The 24361-nt window shown below is 40.0% G+C and overlaps 1 protein-coding gene across 1 annotated transcript in view; it reads right to left on the reverse strand.

Moving 5' to 3' along the window:
* Nucleotides 1-24361, reverse strand: part of NWD2 (NACHT and WD repeat domain containing 2) — a 126009-nt gene that overhangs the window by 72080 nt on the left and 29568 nt on the right. The window contains exon 2 of the mRNA XM_016206335.2: nt 119-207. Within this exon, the coding sequence (XP_016061821.2) occupies nt 119-207 (89 nt within the window). The remainder of the gene's footprint in view (nt 1-118; nt 208-24361) is intronic.

The raw sequence follows: 24361 nt of genomic DNA on the forward strand, positions 1-24361 counted from the left end.
AATGACATTTTTAGGGGTTAAAATTTGTCTGTTATAGCACGTAAGTTGTGACAAGAAACAAACACAATATTAGTTATTTAGCTGACATAATTAAAAATGAAATGAATATCAGAGTTACCTGAAATTCTAATCCATAATTTTCTCTGCAGAATTCTCTCAATTTAGGATACACATTTTCTCTTAGTGCCTGTCTTTCTGCTCCCGTGTCTGTGATAGGAAAAAAAAAACACACATAGAAAGTGAATTATGTCCACATATACACACTTCTGGAAAAAAATGAAAGCTTACACATAAACATTGACATTAGTATAATCAAGTTGGGGTGCTGCACAGTGAATTGATGGGGGGAGACCTGCTCTTAACTGAGCAGGGGGAGCAGAGGTCCTCTACCAGGTACACACTAGAAACCCCCAGGATGGAGGGGAGCCCCACTGCTCACTTGTGTGTGTGCTGGCAGAACTGAGAGTTCACAGTTGATTCTTGTTTTTAAATTCTCACCTGAGGACATGCTTTCACTGATTTTAGAGCGGAAGGGAGAGAGAGAGAAACACAGACATGAGAGTGAAACATCGATCGGTTGCCTCCCGTACATCCCTGACCAGGGACTGAACATGCAACCTGGGTGTGTGCTCTGCCTGGGGGTCAAACCACGGCCTGTCGGTGCCCGAGACGACGCCCACCCGAGCCCAGGGCCACAGTGGGTTCATCACGCCCACGTGAACCCTCACGTGGAGCTCTTCAACAGCCACAACCCCACTGTCTTTGGACAAGGCAGAAGGAAAAATTGTAGGGCTACCAGGCGTTTTAGCCCCAATAAGTTTCAAAACATACACACACACACAGACATTAATTTAGTTTCTGACTTTCAGAAAATCCAAACTCTATCACCGTTTCCTATAGTATTTAGAAATATTATGACTTTTATAAAATTTAGGACAGCATCCATGCAATCATCACGATAATTAGAGAGGCAAATTGTGGGAGCCAACACCCCAAACTAGCAGATTCCACACACTGTACATTAAACGACCAGCAGTTTAACAGAGTAACACCTCCCGCCTTGGGCTTAGGGACTTCTGCTGTATCAGAGAGGGGACTGTTTTACAGGTGCCACACTGTGTCAGAGCTTTGAAATAAAGTATTTTTTATTTTCCATGTCATCAAAAACTGCAAGAAGAAACAGAGACCCTGAAACCATAAGAACCACAGACTATGTATGTTCTTAATGTTGAACATTTGCACAGAAAGGGATTCCAAAGCAACCCACGCAGGGCGATGCTCTGCATCAATGACAGTGTAAGATTCTCACAGCAGAGGGGCTCCTCCTGGCCCAAGAAACTTTTAAAAATGAGGTTAATGTGTTATCTCATGAAAAGCACCATTTGCTCAATACACCTCAATCTCGGCCGTAACAAGGAAACATTTGCCTGCCACATTTATAACTAAGGAACCAATTTAAAAGAATTTCCTTGTTATTCTCAAGCACATCTGTCCGTGCAAAACTGACCATATGCTGTGTTGACCTGCTCCACTTTCCTGCTGTTCGGAAGCCTGGTTTGAGATGTAAATAACCAGTCTCCAGAGTCTGAAATGCAGCTGCAGCCTGACAGAGCGACAGGAACCAGTGTTTACATGGAAACCGAAGATTCAATACAAGGTCTTCAAGATTACCCTGTAATCCACCCGAAAAGAGTCTTTCTAACAGTAGATCCAACATGGACCTAAGTTCAAAGGAAAGCGGGCAGGCCAAGCTGAGGAGTGGTACGTTTGAGCTGCGCCCGCATGCTGTTATGGCGCTGGTGGAGGAGCTATATTAAGCTTTTGTGTGTTTTAAAAAAATTTTATTTATTGATTTGGGGGGGCAGAGAAGGAGGGAGGGAGAGGGAGAGAGGGATAGGGGGGAAGAGACACTGATTTGTTGTTCCACGTATTTATGCATCATTTGGCTGCTTCTTGTATGTGCCCTGACCTGGGATCAAAACTGCAACCTTAAAAAACAAAACAAAACAAAACAAAACAAAAAAACTGCAACCTTGGTGTATCAGGACAATGCTCTAATGGCACAGAAAGGGATTCCAAAGCCACCCATGCAGCATCCATGCTTTTATGATTTTATATAATTTATATAATCTTGGGATCCCTCACCTCATTTTAAGGGTTGAAAACACTAACTTCACAATGAAGCTGACAGTACTGAAAAACACTCTCTGTAAAAGGCTACAGGTGTTTAAACCCAAAATAACCAAAAGGTCACTTTAAAAATAAACAATTATCAGATGTGGAAGTTGAGAATATATTAAACAAGGTTATTGTTAAGATATTCTTTTTAAAATTATCAAAATAGTACATGAAAATATATGAAATGAAGACCAGAAATTGTTTCTTAAAATTTTTATTGCAAGTCTTATTACTAGATACTGAGACCTGAATGGGCAATAGTCAGGAGGGTAAGACAGAAATAAAGTATCTAATTACCAACATTTACTGAGTGCTTACCAGAGTCTAGTTGTGTGCTAAGTAGTTCTACGTGGATTTTCTCAGTCACCTCTGACAACAACCCTATGATATAGGTAAAATTATTATTCTTTATTTTTTATAAGAGGAAAATGAAAAGACAGAGGAGCTAAGAGACTTACCGGAGGTCATATGACCACTAAGTTAGAGAATCTGGATTTGAACCTAATGAACCATGTGTCATAGTTTGCTCTAACCACGGGAAACATGCAACGTGCGAAGACTCCATCTCTGAAAATGAGAAATGCAGCAACTTCCATCCCCTTCTATAATACACCCTTCAACAGCCAACTCCTCAGTAAGTCATCTTTCTCCATCTATCTCTAAACAAATCCCGAATCAGTCCACTTCTCTGCACCTGTGGTTTAAGCCAAACTCATCTCTCATCTGGACTCGCTCTCTGTGTTCCCATACTTGCCCCTTCAGTCCTTTCTCCAGAGAGCAGCCAGACTGATCTTTTAAAAATGTAAATCAGCCCTAGCTGAACAGTGGTTAGAGTGTCAGTCCTCGGACTGAAGGGTCTTGGGTTCGATTCTGGCCAAGGGCACCTACCTCAGTTGCAGGCTCGATCCCCAGTCAGGGCACATGCCGAGGCAACCAATCAATGTGTCGCTCTCACATCAATGTTTCTCTCTCTCCCCCTCCTTCCCTCCCTCCCTTTCATTCTCTCTAAAAAAATCAATGGAAAAAATATGCTAGGGTAAGAAATTAAAAAAAAGAAAGTAAATCATATCATACCACTCTTGTTTAAAACCTTCCAGCAGCTCTTCATGGAGCTTGAAATGAAATCCACACTCCGCACCCTGAATGTTCTCCCTCTCCCCCCGCTCATCTCTGACCACCTTCCCAGTTCCTGTCACCCCAGATGGTGTACCTTTGGCTCCAGATTACATTCTCACTTGTGGCCTTGGCTCTAGCTGTGACTTTCTCCCAGAACACGTAGTGCTCTGATCATCTCATGGCATCACCTGTCATTCAAATGTCATCTTGAATGCCACCTCCTCAGAGAGCCCTTTTCCGAGCCCTCAATCTATCGCACTGCTGTCTCTTATGTCATTTAAATTCTTTGCACATCACTGCTGTTGGTATTTACCTGCTTACTATCTGTCTCCCCCAATGCAATCTGAACTCAGAGAGAGCCAGGACCTCCTTTTGTCTCATTCACTGCTGCATCCCCTGCTCAATTAAGGAATGCGTGAATGGGAAAGCCACCCGGGCACCAGTGATAAAAATGAGCTGACAGGCGATGCTTTCCTGTAATGATCTCCAGAAAGAGAAAGGCTGCCTACATTATAATGTGTCACTGTAAAGATACAGAATCAAGACTAAGTGAAATGCTGGAAAATAAAGCCATGGGATTTACAAAGTTGGTTTCATGAGGTAAGTGAATAGATTGAAATACTGAGTTCTTTTGTGGTTTGTGTGTTTCTGGCAGAAGACTAATACATTTTACTAAGTTACAATGAACCTTTCTAAGAATGTGAAGGGAGCCTATGCACGTATGTGCAAGGAATTCCGTGTTACTAATAATATTACAAAAGTGACTCAGACTGTCCCTTCTATTTTAATAGATAATGATTGGTTCAGGAAATGAAACAGTCTTTAAGATAGAATGGATTAATTATGATCAGTGACAGATAAGCTGGCTTCATTACATAAAAAAGCCTGATTCATACTGACAGCAAATCCGGATTTGGCAATTAAAAAACATTAGAATGTCAGGAACAGGAAAAATTAAGTTACAGAATGTCAGACATAAAAAGGGACCTCTTGAAAAAGTATGGATGAGAGACAAGATATGTCATCATTTACTCTTTAGACATAGTCAGTGCATCCATTTGTATCTGCCTAGCTCCTTAGTGCTTTAAGAAAAGGTACATTAACACTCTGGCAGCACAATTAGGTTTTTAAGGAGTTGCCTTCTAAATAATTCTTCAATGATTTCAGAGTTAATGAAGGTCTCTGTGCAGTGTCTGAGTTACCCACAGGAAGAGCATTAGTTGGGGGAGAATTGTTAATCAATACCATTATCCTACTTCAAGAAGGGTTTGGATTAATTCCAAACTTTTATTAAAAATAAAGGTGTCAAAATGATCGTGTTGGATTGGAACCTCTTACTACCATTCCCTCACCCAAAATTAAGACCATGAACTGTAGATAAAATCTTTTCCTTTTTCGCAGCTCAGGAAATTTACTTAGGATCCACCACACACCCTCTGTTTACAACTGTCATTGCAGCCTGGCCTCCGGGGTTCTATACATTTGCTCTTGCCTGGATTCTCCCTCTTTACCTGGTCCCCTTAGCCAGTCACTCATCTTGACGTCTACCTGGCTTCTGTTGTCGTCGTTTGGGTTGATTTCTTGTTTGGTGGCTTCCCAGAGGCTGTCTCCTCTCCCTCTAAGTCCTCTGTGTCCAACCACCCACAGTCACCCTTCCTTATTTCAATATCACCAAATCCTATCCATTTTATCATAAACATCTTTTGAATTTGTCCACTCTATTTTTGCACTCACCATCTCTAAACCCTGAGAGTTCTCCTTTTTGATTAACAGTTACCTGTCACCCCTCATCACAGACAAAACAAAAGCAAAAACAAATTTGCTCATTAAAGACGCCAGCTGGCATCTGGTGGCCAAGAGGACCAAGGCCAAAATGTTCAGAAGATGTAAATGTGTCTTCTCGCTAAGTGCCAGCTTCTACTGCTCTTCACCATGTGCCCTCCAAAGTATTCTTCAGATGAGTTATACCCGAACCATGTCTCAACACACACTGCTTTCCATGCTCAGAATTCCCAATCTATTACATGCCCTCTGCTTAGCAGACTCCTGCCCTTCTGAGTCCCAACAGAAGGCAGCACACTTTGTGAATTCTTACTAGGCAGAGACAGACAAGTCCTCTCCAGGTCACCCCACAGCACTCTGCCCACTCCTATATAATCTCATGTATTGTACTTTATTATAATTATTTACTTATGTTTTGTTTCCTCCAATAGACCTGTGAATTCATAGAAGGCAGGGGGTTTCTCATCCATCTTCACATCACAGAAATTAGAGCAGAGCCCAGAACATAGTTAGATCCCAATAAAGAGTGAACGAGCAGATGCTGTTACAATAAAAACATTAATTAAATCCAACCAAAGAATTAATTTGTCTCCATAAAGCTAACATAAATCAAAATCCAATGTCATTTTCAAATAACAGTTGATTATGTTGACAGCATTAATAGTCATGTGTGAATCTGGGGTGATGTTACAAAATATATGACAAGAGCTTAGCAGATCTTCGTCCCAATAGGCAATAATAAAATGGAACAAAACTGTCAAAATAAGCACGTAAAAGTAGTGTAAACTAACCAAAGACCAAAAGCATAAACCCAATCAGAAAGTGATTATTCATGAAAAACAACTGGACTTTGGGTAAGAAAGAACAGTGGAGTCTATAAGATTCTTGCCTGGGCTTCTCCCACTCCCCCTTAACCACACTACCCACCCCCATCTTAGAGAAGGCCAAGCTGTGAATATCAATGACTTCATGGCCAGAGAGGACTTGCTTGATTTAGAGCTGAGCGTGGGAAATGTCCATGCCCATCACTTTTAGTAGCAGTAGTGGTCTCAGAGGTAAATAAATGGGGAAGTCTAGTGGCTCGGCTAGCCTGTGGCTTCATCCATATTTAATAAAGAGATCAAGGAAATAAACAGCCATCAAGGGCCTTGATGAGCTTTCCGCAAATTCCTGGCTGATGGGAAGCCTACCCACAAGCAAATTCCTGGCTGATGGGAAGGCTACCCACAAACACAAGAGAGACTAAAAAATTACCCACATATTCCTGGCTGACTTTGAGCCTGTGTACATGGGTAATGGAAACACGAGAAGGCCTAGTGGAAAGTAAAAGCTGGGGCAGATTTAAACACTGACTAAACATTGTATCTGTTCCCCAACCCACATAGACCCCCTGCCAGAGAGTAGAGGTCTCATTGGCTTGAGGTATCTGAAAAGAAATTCTGACAAATCAGAGACTAATACCAAGCTATGCAGATAAGTGAGTGACTCCTTGGAAGCCAGGCATCATCATCATTATCATCATCATCGTCATCATCATCAAAAACCTGGGCAGAGACATCAGAAGCCCACACAGTAGGAAACTGATTCCATAGACTTAGGCCAGGAAAGTTACTAAACAAACCAAAAAAACACAAAGAAACAAATTGAAAAAAAACAGCACTCAGAAGTAAATTTGTTACAATGTATTACCCTAAAACATCCAGTTTTCAAAAACAAATATGAGCTATATAGAAAAATGTAACACAATCAGGAGAAATAAAATGTCCCTGAGTGAGTTCATATACTGGAAACAGTTGACAAAGACTTCAAAACAGTTATTATAAATACATTCAAAGGGTGTAAGGTAACTATGCTTAAAGATTAAAGAAAAATGAACAAGGTTCCAGAAACCTGTGGGACAACATTAATTGTAGTGATACATATGTAAAGGGAATCCCAGAAGGATAGGAGAAAGAAAAAGGAGGGAAAATAGTTTGAAGAAATAACTTCCAAATGTCTCAAATTTAATGGAAAACATTAATCTACATATTCAAAATGTTCAAAGAACCCGAGTAGCCTGGCTGCATGGCTCAGCGGTTGAGCATCGACCTGTAATCCAGGAGATCACAGTTTGATTCCTGGTTAGGGCACATGCCCAGGTTTCAGGCTCAGTCCCTGACAGGGGGCATGCAGGAGGCAGCTGATCAATGACTCTCTCATAATTGATGTTTCTATCTCTCTCTCCCTCTCCCTTCCTCTCTCTGAAGTCAATAAGAACATATAAAATTTTTTTTTTAAAAAGAGCCCAAGTAGGATAAACACTAAGAGATCTACACTTAGACACATACTTGAACAGTTGAAACCAAAGATACAAAGAGAGAAAAATGACTCTTCACATACAGGAGAACAATAAAATTAATGGCCGATGTCTTATCACAAGGAAGGAAAGCCAGAAGGCATGGAATGATACAGTCAAAGTACTGGAAAAAACTGTCAACCAAGAATTCTATGTCCAACAAAACTGTGTAAAGAAAAGAACTGGAGGATATTATGCTAAGTGAAATAAGCCAGACATAGAAAGACGATTACTGTAAGATTTCACTTATATGTAGAATCTAAAATAATTAAACTAATAGAAGCAGAAAGTAGAATAGTGGTTGCCAGGGGCTGGATAAGGGGGAAATAGGGAGATACTAGTTAAAGGGTACAATTTCAGTTATAAAGATGAATAAGTTCTGGAGATCTAATGAATAGCAAGGTGACTATCCTGTATTATACGCTTTAAGTTTGCCAAAGTGGTAGATTTGCAGTGTTCTCACCACAATAAAAAAAGAAATAAAATGAAAAAAAGGTCAACTATGTGAAGTGATGAATATGTTAGTTATAGTTTGATTGTTATGATTATTTCACAATGCATATGTATATCAAAACATCAAATCATACATCTTAAATATGTGCAAGTTTTTTCTCAATTACATCCCAGTAAAATTGAAAAAAGATGAAATAAGAACATTAAAAATTTTAAAAGATTGAGAGAAACTTTTGATAGACAATCTACATTAAAGATACACTAAAGAATAAAAGAACTTCAGCTGAAAAAAAAATGACATCAAACAGTAACAAATTAAAAGCACTAGAAAAAGTAAATTTGTAAGTATGTATAAAAAAATTATATACATATATCTTTTTTTCTCTATTCTTTTATACACTTCTGGAAAAAAATGTAGGATTGTATAAAGTAATAATTATGACATTGCATTGCTGGGTTTTAACATCCATGTGTACAGAAGTAACATATGACAATAACAACAAAAAGGAGGAAGGAGAAAATGGAGCTATAATGGTATTAAGTATCTGTCTTACCAGAATTAAATTAGTATTCACCTAAAGTGTAATAAATTGAGATATATTTTGTAATCCCAAGAGTACTAAAAAATAACTAAACAAACACTGGAAACAATAACAAAGGAACTAAAATGTGCACTAAAACACTTAACAGAGAGTGACGTGGAAACAGCTGAAGGAAAATAACATGAGTTATATAGAAAAGAAACAGCAAGAGGGCAGAAATAAATTCAAGCATATCAGTAATTACTTTAAATAAGAATGGAGTAAACATTCAAACGGGAAGAGAATGTCAGACTAGATTAACAAAAAATATCCAACTCTTTACTGTCTACAAGTGACACACTTTAGATTTAAAAATACAAATAGGTTGAAAAGAAAAAGGTAGAAAAATATCACACACAAACAGTAACCAAAAGCAGACTGAATATATATCAGACAAAACAGGTTTAGGAAATATTACCAGAGGGAAAAAAGAGGCATGATATAACAATTATAAATGTACACATACTCATAAGTATTGCATAACAAATATAAAGAATTCCACATAAATATAGAAATTACACTGCATAGTGAAAATACAAAACACCAAAAGCAAGAGATCTTAAAAACAGCCAGATAAAAAAAGCGAATTACCTACAGCATCATGACAAGTATATTTTCTGCGGACATGTCATCAGCAACAATAGAAGCCAAAAAACTGTGGAATGCTGTCTTCACTACGCTAAGAAAACAACTGTCAGCCTAGGATAAATAACCAACGGCATTATCTTTCAAGAAAACGGGCAAAGGAGGATACTTTTAGAAAAATGAAAAGTGAGTTTCCTGCTATTTCAAGAAAAAAAATTCTAAACACTATGTTTCAGGTAAAAGAAAGTTGTCCCAAAAGTAAAGGTCTGATATGCCAGAAGTGTTGGTGTCCAAAAAAACTGACAAACATAGCTCAGCCTATAAAATTTGGTTGCATGAAATAACGCTTAATTTATGAGGTTAAAAGACAATTAAAATCCTAGATAAAACTAGCATGTAAATGAGAGATGATGAGAATTAAAACTGTCTTGGTTCCTTATGTTTTCCAGGAACAATGTTTCGAATGTCTTTATTCTCTGTTCAGTCTGCTTATCAAAATTTCTAGGACTCTCGTTAAACTAGATATTAATGTTACAACCATGCACAGTTGCTAGAAGCTTAGATGCTTAGTTTGTGCTTTATTACAACAAAGTAAGACATTTTTCTTTTCAAAAATAGCTTCATATTTATTACAAAATGATTCGTAGAAAATGAAGTCCCTGCAAAATTGGTGACTGCAGTTTTCAGTTTCCTTGTAATTCTCAGAAGAAAAAAATTCTTCAAATTAACACAACTCACCTCTCCCCTCTTCCTTTCATGTTGAAGCCTATTTAAAGAATACTTAGTAAGAACTACACGTGGCATCTCAGATCTAGTCATTCAAATCATGTATAATTTGAATTTCACACTCCAGTTGTATGACTTCACACACACACACACACACACACACACACACACACACACACACACACACGGTTCTCAACAAGGGCTTGTTGCCACATTAAAATGTATTGGTTGTTACAGTATTTCTCTCAAAATAAAAGACACATAAAGGTGCAGCCCTGCCCTCAGCACTCACAGTAGATTGGGGCCAAACAGCAGTCAGCTAAGAATGTCACTCCCAATTCTTCATAGTGAGCTCTAGAGGAGAGGTGTAAGAAAAATTCTCCTGAAGCACAGAGAGAGAGGAATTCTTTTTTTGTCTGGTGATCAGGGTGAGTTTAACACAGAAGATGACAGTTAGCTTAGGACTTGAACTATAGACGATTTTGCCGGGTAGAAAGGAGGGAGTATCTTCTAGAAGATAGGCTTAAAAAGTGCATGTGTCTGAGGCACATCGAGTCATTCAATTTGACATAGTACAACGTACGGGTCTTGTATCATAATCAGTCTGCCAGTTGCAAGTCTTTCGAGGTTCCTCTGTGTGCTGGGAACTTGGGGGGTGTAAAAGTAATTCCTTCTCATAATCAAATGGGAAAGAAAAGAATACACATAGAGGAACATACAGAACAAAAGCAATTCGCCCTACATGTCAGTTAGCTAAAAAAAAAAAAAAAAAAAAAAAGAAAGAAAGAAAAAGATTTTATACAATCCAGCCGTCCCTCCACCGACAGGGCTCTACCTGCACCTGGCTGATGAGTGCTTTGATTATTTCATCAGTGAGCCAGCCCTCCACTTGTCCGGGCCCCACCATGTACCCAGCACTCCGCTGGGTGTCAGAAAATCAAAGGAAACACCACATGGTCCCCAACACAAAGGAACTTGTGTTTTACAGTCAAAACTAAGGTACCTATAGAAATAGAAAATGATTCCACATTAAACTGAAAGGAGCACATTCTAGACACAAGACTAATTTTGAGTCCCAAGTGGAGGAAATGCTTTCAGACTCCTTGAGACGGTTGCTCTTCAACCTTTCACTCACTAGTTAGAACATCCACTGAGGATTCTTGCCCGAAAAATACCTATAGATGGCAAATGATTTTTATTTCCATCACCTTTTACATTTTTCAATTAACTTATTATTTTAAGGAAGAGCTCTCTCCTTCCCATTCACCTGTATTTTCATCCACCTACCTACCTCAGTAAGGATGCTTACATTAATTACAAATAGAAAAAAAATAGTAATAAACACGAAAAAAAAAAGCAGTCCCTGGCTATTACTAAATGGGCGCTGACCTGGCTCTCACAGCTAAGTGGTGGTGCTATTTTGTTGACTATAAATAATTTCATCTAACATTACTATTAGACAAGATCTTTCTATGACCATGATGGAGTGAAACAAAAGCGAACCCCTCCATAATTATAAGTGGGCATAGAAAAAAACAAGAATATTGTCCAAACCAGAAAAAAAATGAACTGAGTCCTACGGGAGCTGAAATGAGTGCTTGGACTTGAGGGAGGGCGTGGGGCTTATAAAGAGAGACAATCCTGAAAATTCCACCCTAGGTTATGGTCTTTGGTACCCAGGATTTCTCTGAAATAGCCTAGCATCCCTGCCTGTGAGTGGTACACTAAAGAGAAAAGTATCAAGGGCATAACACTAGTCCCCAAACTGTTGTGCATGCCCTGGGGACATCGGAGATTGTTCGTTACAGCAAAATTGGAAGCTCTCACACCCGTCACTGCATCAGCTCTGCGGTCCCCTCTGTTCCTTTCCCTCATCTGATAACAAACAGAGAGCCTTGCTTTCTGTAAAGCTGGACAGGAGACTTCCTGTGACTTGTGTGACATTTGTGACTTGTCTTCTGACATTTCCCTGTAATCCTTAACTGTGTTTTTGATTAGTTTAGAACAGAGAAGAATGTTCACTGACAGACTTCCTCTGGTTTCCTGAAGTCCAATTTTCTCTCTTTTTTAAAAGGCACAGTGTCAAATGCCAGGCTTGGCATTTGTTAAGTACTAACCAATAATACATGGTTTGCAACAGCTGGAAGAGATAACAAATGAGGGCTTCTTCCACATCAATAAGGAAGCACTTAAAGACCTTAACATTTTTAGTAAAAGCAACTATTCATTCTTTATATAAATTTCTTTTGCTACGCACTGTCAACACAGTCCTCCAAATAAACATACAATTCACCATCTGGTTACAAAATAAACTAAAAGTACAAATGTATGAGATCCATCCTAAAGGTAATTAATGCAATGTACTGTTCGCAGCCAGGGAAGAAGGTAATTAACCGATTTGGCAACATATGAAATACCAAAGTGATAAACATTCATATGTCGTGGTTGATGTTCATTAACAACTGGCAAATCAGATCATATTTAAATTGACATTTCTGTTCTAAAACAATCCTTATGAAGACATTAAATAGGTATTAAAATAGTTCCCATAATGACTGCTTTTGAAAGCAAACATGGATTTGTTAGATACCACCAATGAATTAAATATGTATTGCACGTATGTATTGCATCACTGTCATCTGCAGAGCACTGTCCCAGAGGCGTGGAGGACGTGAGAAATCCGCCCCACATGGGCCTGCAGTTAGACAGTTCCATGTCTAATGGGCAAACAGACATGGGTACAAATATCTATAATCGAGGGGGCATGTGGTGCCACACATTAACAATAATCTTTCTCATGGCTTCAGAGAGGGAGGGAGAGGGGCAGGGGGACAGAGAAATAGTGTCAACGTTAGTCCCAGCGCTCGCCTTTTGACCAGTGATTGGACACTGACCAGTATCGACTAGTCATTTGAAAAACACATTTTTAGAAATAGATTTAATCTGCTTAATAGGCATAGACATTTTAGACAATGCCGTTCGGGTCTCCATGTATGTCGGGATGCCTCAGTGTCCTGACACCTGCTCAGATGGGAGCTTGGGGCAGGAGGGGAGGCAGGTAAGACTCACTGTAAGGCCCCAGTTCTCTGTATCGATCTTCTAAGGGAATGAACCTCACTGTTGGGGCTCTAGGGAGAAGTCATCAAAGGTACTATGGCAGGAACACATGTATTACCTTCCAATACTCAGGAGAGTTAGATCTCAGCTTTAGCGTCATTAAAAAAACCCCAAACGAACGCTGTGTGATCCTGTTCAGATAAATATCCCACACAGATGTTCAGTTTGAGGCACGTCAGGGTCTAGAGTGAGCTCGCGTTCAGAGAACGTTTCCCCCGCTTTCAAGAAATGGCATCATTCCAGCAGAGTCTGAGGGGCTGCCCACACCAAAGGCATGTGATCGATGGTGCCCTAACTCTAATGTTGGAATAAGTTTAAACACCTGATCACTGTATATTTACGGATATGTTTGTCTGCTCTCATCACTGACGGGGAGCACTGTCGTGGTGATATCACACCACACGAAGGACTTCATACAGTTTCACAGAAGAAAACAGCAAAACAAAGTTTTAGTAGAGTTACCCTCTCACCCTAAGGCATTTATGAATAATATATTATTATTATTAGTGTGAACTTCTAAATATTGCTCACAGCTAAAAGTCATGCCGGTTTCCTTTTGATCCATTAAGGGGTGCTGTCACTTCACTTCTTTCCAAAGTATCAATAGTGAATGTTATAAAAATACTTTTAGCATCTGCTTTCAAATAAAATATTCAATGCTCAATGCTCTCATGGAACATTTTCCCTTCAAAATCCATTACACTAAAAGTAAATATCTGCTTGGAGCCCACTAGACTGATGTAATTAAAATTAAATTTACAAAAAGGTAATGGAGATTTTATCAGCAATAGCATGAATTCAATACGGCTGCTGAATCATTGGGGGTTTTTTTCCTATATAATCGTATTTGGGTTAAACATAATGTTGCAGTTTTTAAAGTCTCGCAGCATCAAGCCTATGCTGAAGAGAACTTCTCTGACTTTTTAGACTCATCAGATACCTATGAGGATTTGAAGCATCTTGGTGGTAGACTCACGAACTCCACTGGCCATCAGCCTGTGTGTGTCGGTGAGTCATTTAAAGGTGTTGCCAGTAGAAATCTACAGAGAATAATTTTCCTCTATTTAGTTGGCTGAACAAAAAGAACATAGCATCACACATTTAATGCACAACTGCTATTTTCAAATAATATTTTTATTATTCAAACTGCCATGTGTAGAAAACTTTTTAACTTTCTCATATGACTGGCCAAGTTAATCATTTTTATGTCCTGTTGTGTTTTATCTGGCATCAGCTGGCATCTGGTCCTCGGCGCTTTTGTCAACAGGAACAGCAGTGAGAATGAAATCCCCGGATATCCCAGTGCTGAAGTATCGTCCAAATTACACTTGTGCTCATGTGCCAGGCTTCCCCCAATGCCCGAGTTGGAAAAGCACGCTTCGCTCTTTCTTGCCACGTTACATGACTGTGACCCAGCGCTCACATCCTGGGGTGGGAGAGCCCCTCCGGGAGGGACCAAGGTAGATGTCAGCCTGCAGCTGGCATGTGCGGAGACAGGGGCACGTGGTGGATGGGCAGGGAATCAGAGACTCCGGGATCAAATCATGAATCGCCCAGGAAGATCCGTGTGCGCTTCTGCAAGTTACTCTGCGACCCTGCGTCTCCTCGTGTGTGAGACGGAGATCGTGATACTATCCACGTGCTCACTGTGAGGTTCAGTGGCACAGTGCCCAAGCACCTGGGGCATTACTGAGGAGGTCTCCACGAACGTTATGGAGTAGGGACCTCGACTGCCTGCACTCTCCCAAGCTTAACGTGGTTTCGTGACACCGAAAGGAAAAAAATCAGCACAAAGTAAAGAATGTATTTTCTGGTGTGAACTGTGTTATGTGAATCCTTTATGTCAACGGGAATGAAGCTAGTGCAAGAAAGTTCATTTCACACATTAGCCTTCTGCAAATGCCTCCTGTTCCAGGACCGCTGTGGCCAGTGTCACTTAACCCCGAGGTGAAAATTAACACAGCACGAGGGAGGAACAGTTGTTAAATTGATTACAGTAGCCAAGCTATGAAATTAAACACGCTATTTATGGTGTTCCTAATTGTCAGCCTAACTTATGTATTAATTTTTCAAGATAGCATGTGCAGAAATTTAATCAGCCACTTATTATTTCTGTGGAGGGTTCGTGGTTATATTCTGGCGTAGAATTCAGGCCTCAGGATTTCTCCTGTCTCCTCTGGCACAGCCCATATGCACAGCAGCAGGAATTGTGGAAATGTAGCAATTGCTGTGAGCTGCCCATTTTCATTTGTTACACGATATTAAACAATAGAGCTAAATTAGTGGTGGGTTTTCACAGGATTAACTGAACTCTTGTTTGAAACATAAAGAAACAGGCACAATCGCATTAGATGAATCCTATTTGTCAGCTATTTAAATAAAACCAAGCTCTAGAAAAAAGGTTATACAATTGTGCTAAATTATTAGTAATTGGTTGTTTATATTGTGTTTATGTTAATTCCACATATGCTTTACATTCATATTTTAGCTTTGACTTTTTTTCTTAAATATATCTTTATTGATTTCAGAGAGAGGGAGGGAGAGAGAGAGAGAGAAATAGAAACATCAATGATGAGAGCTACTGATCAGCTGCCTCCTGCACGCCCCCCACTGTGGATCGAGCCTGCAACCCGGGCATGTGCCCTGACCGGGAATCAAACCTCAATCTCCTGGATCCTAGGCCGATGCTCAACCGCTGAGCCACGCCCGCCCGGGCACTTGTTTTCTTTTTGATCCCTGAGGTGTCCAGTGACTTTTCGTAATGAGTCTCTTAAACCAGAATTCAAGTTGTTGTCCAAATGTTGATAGATTTTGGGACAAATACCTTCAACATGGTTGCAATATTCCAGTTTTACTGCCACAGATAATCTAGCTATGGCTGATATAAATTGGAAAGTTCCACATAACATCTGTATTTTTTCATGAGTCATCAGTAGCAGTTCTCATTTGTAATGTGCTTAAACCATATATTTGCACAGAAGCACCATTTTTTCAAAAATAAGCAATTTACTCGCTAATACATGATATAAATCAAAGTATTAATTTAAGTCAGAAATTGCAATACTAGTGAGTATTGTTTCCTGAATAAATAGGGTCATTTCAGCCATTTCCCCCCTCCAGCATATTGTTTTGTAGGAAGGAATACTTTTGTCAATGAGTCTATTAAGAAAAGCATTTTTACTTGAGCTATATGTTATTTTGATAGTTACATTTGCCTTTCGCTTTTCCTCCCTCCCCCCTTCAGTGCATTACAGAGTGTCCCACATAGTGCATGGTTAAGTGATATCATTGGTACTCCCATTATAGGGTCTCAACATTTTTTTCTGTAATTTAAATTATGAAATTTTTAATTCTGAAAAAATTTTTAACATGCAGGTAATGCACCACCCAGATATAACAAATGTTTTGCCTTACAGGCTTCAGATTTCTTTTTAAAGAAATAAGTGATTCATGTGGTGAAAATCCTGACCACCACTCTGCCTCCTTCACTACAAGGAGCAGAGCATGGGTTTGTACGTGTCAGAGCAGACTGTACCATAAGTTAGGAAAATCAAAGACAGTAATTCTTTTTACCTCTGGAGGGCAAGCTAATTCCCACTATGAAGGAGAAGGGTCTCGGGTGAAGGGCCTGGCGTCCTCAGTGGACTGCAGGCACATTCCAGTTCACAGTGTCTTGATCCATTTTATACTCAATGAGCTATTAGTCCTTTCAAAGGCCAGTCTCAGGCATGAAACAGGAGCAGAACTGCCACCTTGTCACCTGCTGGCTCCATCCCCCAACCACCACCTTTCTTCTCATCTTTGGAGGAACTGCTTTGCAACCATGATGAAAATATGAACTCCAAGAAGTCCAGACTTTTGTCTGTTTTCTTTTGTGTGTCTAAATGGTTTCTGGTACATACTGTGAGTTCCATAAGTATTTACTGAATGAATGAATGCGTCGATCAATCCCAGATAAAGTGAACTTTCCCCATTTCCCTGAGATTTTTAGAATTTCATCATCACTCCATCCTAACCTTTTATCCATGATCTTCGTTTCTGACTTTGCATAACTGAAGGACTCCCTGGAGATAAATCAGCACTTAACTTTTGGTTGCTAATATACCTGCATCTAAATGAAGCCGAGCAACCACTTTCCCCCCATGTTTTTCAGTGAAAACTTTCAAATATAAAGGAGTGTTGAGAGAACAGCATGGTAAACAATCATATACTTACCACTTAGATTTATGATTAATATTTTACATTTTTGCTTTATTGTGTTTCTTTCTCCATCAGTCTTTTGCATTATATGCATTTCAAAGTAAATTGCCATCATCACTATACTCCACCCATAACATGTCAAGCCATGCATGTCATCTGATAGACTTCCGTATTTGACAGTTCTCTCATTTGCTTTTTAAGGTAAAATTTACATGCTGTGAAGTGTACAAATTCTGAGTGTACCATTTGCTGAGTTTCGAAATGCCTCTATCAGTATGGAATAAACTGTAAGCTAAATATAGAACATTTTTATCTCCTGAAAGTTCCCTCATCTCCTTTCCCAGTCAGTCCCAGTCCCTGTCCCCATCCCCAGAGGCAGCCACTGAGCTGATTTTTTCCACCATAGATTAGTTCCAAGCAACCAGTTATTAGCAAATGATTTTTTTCCCATAAAAAAGAAAAAGCCTTGGTTGGATTTGGCCACGCACAGGTGCCCCGCCTGCAGGCGGAACGAGCAGTCCCCTTTTCATTTTCACAGAGGTACAATTTTCTGAGGGTGTCATTTCTGCGTTCCTTCCAGCCCCCTCCTAATTCCTTTTTCATAGTTACAGGTGAGCTGAGGGAGGAGGAAGCCGCCCTTGGTAAGTCAGAGAAACACACCATTTCAGAAAGAAATTCAGCCGGCGCTTATTAAGGGCTTACGATGTACCAATTATCAGGCTAGACATTCGGGTCCCAAGAGGAATAAAACATGTAGGAGTCACAGTACGGGAGACTGACACATAAACCAATGACTATGAATCATTCATTTATTATGTTCAAAAAAATATTTACTGAGCCTCTCCTACGTGTCAGGCAATGGGGGTGCAGCCCTGAGTGAGACGACCGTGGCTCCTGCCCTCAGGCCTGCAGCCGAGTTGCAGGCTTAGTGATTTCAGGGTGCCGAGCACCCCAAACCCCCAGTGCAGAGTGCTAGGCGTGCACGGCGGGGACACAGAACCTGGGCCCCAGAGAAGGCTCCTGGGAGAAACCGCCTTTAGGCTGACAGCTGAAGGGCAGGCGGAGTGAGGCCGGGTGAAGGGGGTGCCCAGGAGCTAGGCTGCAGCCAGGCGCAGACACCATCCGAAAATGTGGGGCCTGCTGGAAAACTGGAGAGAGAGCAAGGAGGAAAGCGACAAAAAGGGAGGGCCCGAGGAAGACACGGGGTGAACCCAGCAAGCTCGTATCCTGAGAAGGAGAGAAGGTTTGACAGGGAGAGCCGCCATCACTTTCGCTCTTCACACCCAGATCACTCACTGATGTACTGGGTCAGCTTGTTTCAAAAAGAAACGATTCTCAGGGCAGGACTTAAGGAGTCCTAGAGTGCAGGAATGTCAGGAGGTCTGGGTTTAATCAGGCTTGTTAAAATACGTAGCTCTGTCTAGTCCGGAACCCTGGCTGCAAACCGAAACGGAATCACAGGGCTTCTTGGCCCAAAGGCCTGAACTCAGTGGCCTCCTCCAGAGGCCAGGGCATGCTGCGGCCTTAACCAGGCTCAGTAGCAGGCCCTCCCTGGGCACCTGGCTCAGCAGTTTGTAAGGTCTCAAGTCACTCAAGGGACACAGGAAAGTAGCTGCCAAGACACAAATGTGCAGCCCTGCTTCTGGGTAACCACAGGGCTACCAAAGTATCCTGAGCACCAGATACTCACTGGTGCTGTGTCACCTACGATTACCATAAGACAGAACTAAAACCTTCCAGTGTCACTAAAAACTCGTAGATGACAAATACAAGCACACTGAGTTAAAAGTTAAGCACACATATTAAAGAGAACATTAAGAGCTATCTTTTAGAAATTGTTTTGTCTGTCAAAAAAGATGGTTTGTCCTCACAGAGAATTTCTCCTAAAGCCATATGTACTGAGCCTAATATGCTCCACAGTTGGATAAAAGCGATTGGTGCATTTAAAATATTCCAGATAAAATTTATACATTTTAGGTGGGGGAAGGCTTTTCATTGACTGCAGAAATCTGCATTTGAGGCAAGTTTAGTAAATGCGTCTACAATGACTGGAGCACAGCAAGTAGCTTGGAGCTCAGAGTTAGGGAGAAGAGGGTGTAAGTTCTGCCTTCACCACACAGTAGCTGCGTGACCTTGGGCAAGTTAATAAACCTTTCTGAGCTTCAGTTTCCTCATCAGTAAAAGGGAGATAATGGTAGTGGCTTCCTCATAATCAGTAATATTATGTAAATAACTTAGTAATCATGCAAAATCCTGGGTGTTAATTAAGTGGTGCCTATTATAATTACATTATTGACATTTATCAATTAATTTATTTCTCACAACAACCCTAAAAGGAGGAATGATGATACAACTTTAGAGTTATGAAAATGAAAGCACTGAGAGGTTAAGTAATTTCCCAAGGATACTCATGGTTGTAACTATACCCACAACATCCAGTAAATGCAAAATAAGCAGAACTCAGGAAGGAGATAAAGCCTCGAAACCTACAATGGAGATACATGACGCAAACACGCCTAGTGTAACAGCTGCAGCCAGATACAAACCCAGTAAACCGCGCCTACGCCTGACGGCACCGCACCTGAATATTCCTACAACTCCAACCGTACGAGATTCGGAATGACTGGAAGGTCAACACGTCCACTGCTTGACAGGGAAGGGGGTTTACTATTTCTACAGTTGCAAACTGCACTCACTGTGCAACAAATAGTATCTGAGTAGCCTAAGCCAATGTGCTTTCCTAGGCACCTAAATGAAGCAGGATCGGGGAAGAAACCAGGGTTATTTTGCATTTTTTTCCTACCTTGGAAATAGGGCTACAATGTAATCAGTTTATGAACATCATGTATACACAGAATTTCAATCTGAAGATAGATTACACACCCCATGCTTAAGGTCTTGGGGGTGTTTCGGGTGTGTGTGTGTGTGTGTGTGTGTGTGTGTGTGTGTGTGTGTGTGTGTGTGTGTGTGTAATAGTCTTCCATTGAAAGAACTGCAGCTTCTACAAGAAACATTCTGGTGACTTTAAATTGAGAGACTATTACCTTATATGATTGAACACTAAAGGTCTATGCATAGCTGCTCTATATCGCTACGTATTGCCAGAGATCAACATTTTACTCAGTGTACTGAAGAGAAATCCTGAAGGCAGTGTATGTATGGAAAAGGTAGGTCTTTCTATTCTCTCTAGGTAATCGTGAATGTTGTAAAGGCTTTATGAATCTATGTTTAGCCAGACTACTTTTTGCTTTCTTTGTTTTGTTTTTTTCTGAAACGATGTGTCACAGCAACTCAATCACAGGCCACAGACAGGGTGGCACAGATCACGAAGGACAATAACAGTGATGTCAGAGCCAAGTCCTCAGTAATGTACAAGTTGTCAGAATTTTCAGCTGTCTGTCTGCTTTGGGAGAAAGCAACTATTTTTAAGAATGGAATTACAATTAGACAAACACATGCTTTTGTATCAGATTATTTTCCCTATTTTTAAAAAAATTTATTTTTCAATTGCAGTTTACACTCAGTATTATTTTGTATTAGTTTTAAGTGCACAGCATAGTGGTTAGAAAATTATATACTTTACAAAGTGGTCCCCCCATTATTTAAGTATCCACCTGGAACCATACACAGTTATTACAACATTACTGACTATATTCCCTTTATACCATGACTATTTTGTGACTACCAATTTCTACTTCTTAATCCCTTCACCTTTTTCACCCAGTCCCCCCACACCTCCAGTGATTCCACTTCTGGGTTTCCATCTGAAGAAACCCAAAACTTTAATTCAAAAGAATGTATGCACTCCTATGTTCATTGCAGCATTATTGACAATAGCCAAGACATGGAAGTAACCCAAGTGCCCATCAATAGACAAGTAGATAAAAAAGTTGTGGTACATATATATAATGGAATGTTACTTGGCCATTAAAAAGAATGAAATCTTACCATTTGCAATGGCATCGACAGACCTAGAGGATATTATGCTAAGTGAAACAAGTCAGACAGAAACACCATATGATTTTACTTATATGTGGAATCAAGAGCACAAAATAAATGAACATATGAAATAGAAATAGCCAGACTACTTTGATTTAGCTACTAGGATGTTATTGTGTTTGTGTAAAGGAGAGAGTTTAAGTTAACCAAGATTTTTATATCCATAAATTAGTTTAAAATAAAAACATTTTAATACGAACCATGATGACTAAAATATTAGATAACAGAATAGAGTAAAAATATGTAAGGTAATAAAAGTGTTTACACTGGTGTTACTATTTGATTGCCAACATTTCTTCTATTTTCAACAGTGATGACTCTCACTATATGGTCATATATGATGGATGTAAGGTACCCAATGAAAAGTATTCATAGAAACTTGGTGTGAGACTTGAATCATTACGTGGTTGATAAGATTAAATAAACATTAATTGACTACTTAGCACTGGAAGGTCCAAAAAAAGCAAAAGTAGTTAACACAATGAGGGGACACAGAAATTTCTCATTAAATGACAGCTATCATCACTAAACATACTTCTTCCCATCACTCTTTCTCTTTTCCTTGGTTCCCTTTCAGAGCTGAGAAGTGGGCAGGACAGCCCTGGAATGGTGAGAGCCGGAGAGGAGCTAGAGCAACACTACCTACCTCCAATCCCACCTTCAGTTCCTGCTCACTGTGCGAGCTTGGGCATGTTATTTAAACTTTTTGTTCTTCAGTTTTCTCCTATGTAAAAAGTGAATGACAATGGAATGATAACGGAATGAATCCCACTGGGTTAGTGAGAGGAAGACTGAATTAATACATATAAAGTACTTAAGAGGAGAAGCGGGTCCCAGTCCTCCACCTCCCTCTTGCCTGTCTGCACTGGTCTGCTGATAGGTCCTTCCAGGCATTGTTTAAAGATGCCCTTTTCCCTCTCATCCTATCAGGCCCTTGAGGGCTGGAATTGAGTCTTTATTTTACCAACTTTATATTATCAACTTTTCTAACCACACAGAAACTTTATTTCGTTAACATGACCTTTTTTTTTCTTTCTATCCATTCAGTCCCTTCCTTAATCGTTAAGCCCTTAGGACATCAGATTCTGGTTGGTATCAAACTGTCTTAAGAACAAAGCCTCAGGTCTATTAACCACAGAAATAGCTAAACAGTTATCTTTGGTCAAGCTAAAGATAACATCTTGACTTTAGTTGTGTTTCAGCCCCAGGCCCATGAAAGTGGAAGACTCTAAGGACCACACCTTCATGAAACCCTACAGAGCAATGCCGTGGCTGATGTCAGGAGCTGATACAATGACCAACTACTTCCTACCCTGGCCCCAACCAATTGGTAGAGCACAGGACCCCAACTCCTTCAGCCACCATGATTAATGATTTTTCCCCTATATAACCCATCCCCTGGAAGCCATAGGGGAGCCAGGTCTTTATGCATTAGCTCACCTGTGATTCTAGACTTGGTACCATTTCATCAACTAATAACCTCTACTTTGCTGTAGACTCCTGATCATTTGACTGGGCTTTGATGTACACAGGTGAATGGACCCCTTTAGTTCAGTACTTTTAACAAAATGTCTGGCACATAGTAGCTTTTCAAAAAAAAAAAAAGAAAAAGAAAGAATTCTACTAAAACTCCTCGGCCGGTCTCAGAAATACTTGGTGTGTTTCAAAAGAGAGGGGGCCATGGACTGCCCCATGAAGATAGCCAGTGGGTAGTTTGTGAGATGGGAGGAAATCCTTCATTAAAAAAGTTGGATCAGAGTCCTATAATTGACATTTTTGCTTTTCTCGGTGGTGTTCATATTTAATCTTGTTGTAGCTTCTTTTGCCCAGGTCTTTCCACTGACCTGCAGGTTCCCTAACAGCAGCACTCTAAAATAGCAGATGGTCAACTTTCTTCCATTTGCCCCTCCAAATGCATTCCCCACCCTTCTCCACCTGTTCTCTCCCCAAGCAGGAGGCTGATCTGTAGAAGCTGTGATGTGTGGACACTGAGGAGCATGAGGCCAGAGAAAGAAGGGAAAGAGAAGTTAGGGTTTTTATTCCCCCAGGGTCCTGACCTGTATGGTCCCCTCTTAAGGGCCTTCACTGTATGACTCTGTAAGTGTGCTTTTTTGGGGTCCTTTGGACTGGTAACAGCTCTAGTATTATTGGCACCAGGGTGCTGCACTATCCCTTGTAATTTCTCTCCACTTTTCTCCCAGCTTTGCTGAAAGTCCCTTTCTTAAGCCCCGTAGAAATAATCTAGTTGGAAAGTGCCATCTGTTTCCTGCTGGAACTCTGATTAATACAGTACTCTAGATATAAAAAGGGAGAACCATAAAACAATTGTCGCGTCTCCTCTGGCTATGCAGCCAGATAGCAACAACCTTTCCTCTTTTATGCCCAATTGGGACCCAAATGCTTTCTCCTTGCTGCTCCCAAATGATTCCTATAAATCTCTCCATAAATTCTGAAACGATAAAGGTTTTTCTATTTACTCTTCTCCTTCAGGGAATTATTTTAAGAGAAAAGATCTCTGCCATAACTTACGGATAATTTTCTATTTCTTGCTTTTATTTTTGGTTTTGTTTGGTACTTTCTGGAGGCATCATTTCATTTGATTATATTCTGCTGTTCATGTTTAAATTTAGCCACAGGTGACAATATAATCTGAGTGTAAAGCAGTGAATATTTCAAACGAAACTTTGCTCTTAACTGATTTTTTTTCAGTGAATAAGTAGGAGTTTTAAATACACTTACAAACATGCCATTAACGGGAAATTTAATGTAAAATAAATTATTTTTGAAGTAATACAGATTCAATAGAGATGCTTCTCCTTCTCACTGTGTATTTCCTGCAATCTAGTCCAGATGTCAAAGCAACTTTAAAGCACATTTGGGGATAAGAAACTGATATTCACTTACAGTGAACTTCTGTTTCTACATATTATTTCTGGAGATTTCACTATGGAGTATGAAAATAAACAGCAAATTACTATGTTAATTTTTTTCTTCTCAGGTGTAGTCTTGTTGTCACACAAATCTTTCTGTTGTTTGTAAATCAATGCTTCTATTTGGTGGGGAGGACTTTCCACAAAAGTTTTTGTCCAGTTTCTGTTTACTTTGGCTTTGAAAGGGGCTGAGAGACAAAAGGAAAGCAGATGGGTAATAAAGCCCCTTGACACAAACAGACCTAAAACCCAGAGAAGTCTAGTAGTGAATTCTACATCTTCTCTATTTAAAAGTGTGGCTTGATATTAACCAAGTGTATTTCTCTATCTTATTTTCACTTCCCTTTGCATTCTGTCTT

The sequence above is a fragment of the Miniopterus natalensis genome, chromosome 1, assembly GCF_054644295.1.
Source record: "Miniopterus natalensis isolate mMinNat1 chromosome 1, mMinNat1.hap1, whole genome shotgun sequence".
Classification (NCBI taxonomy): Eukaryota; Metazoa; Chordata; class Mammalia; order Chiroptera; family Miniopteridae; genus Miniopterus; species Miniopterus natalensis.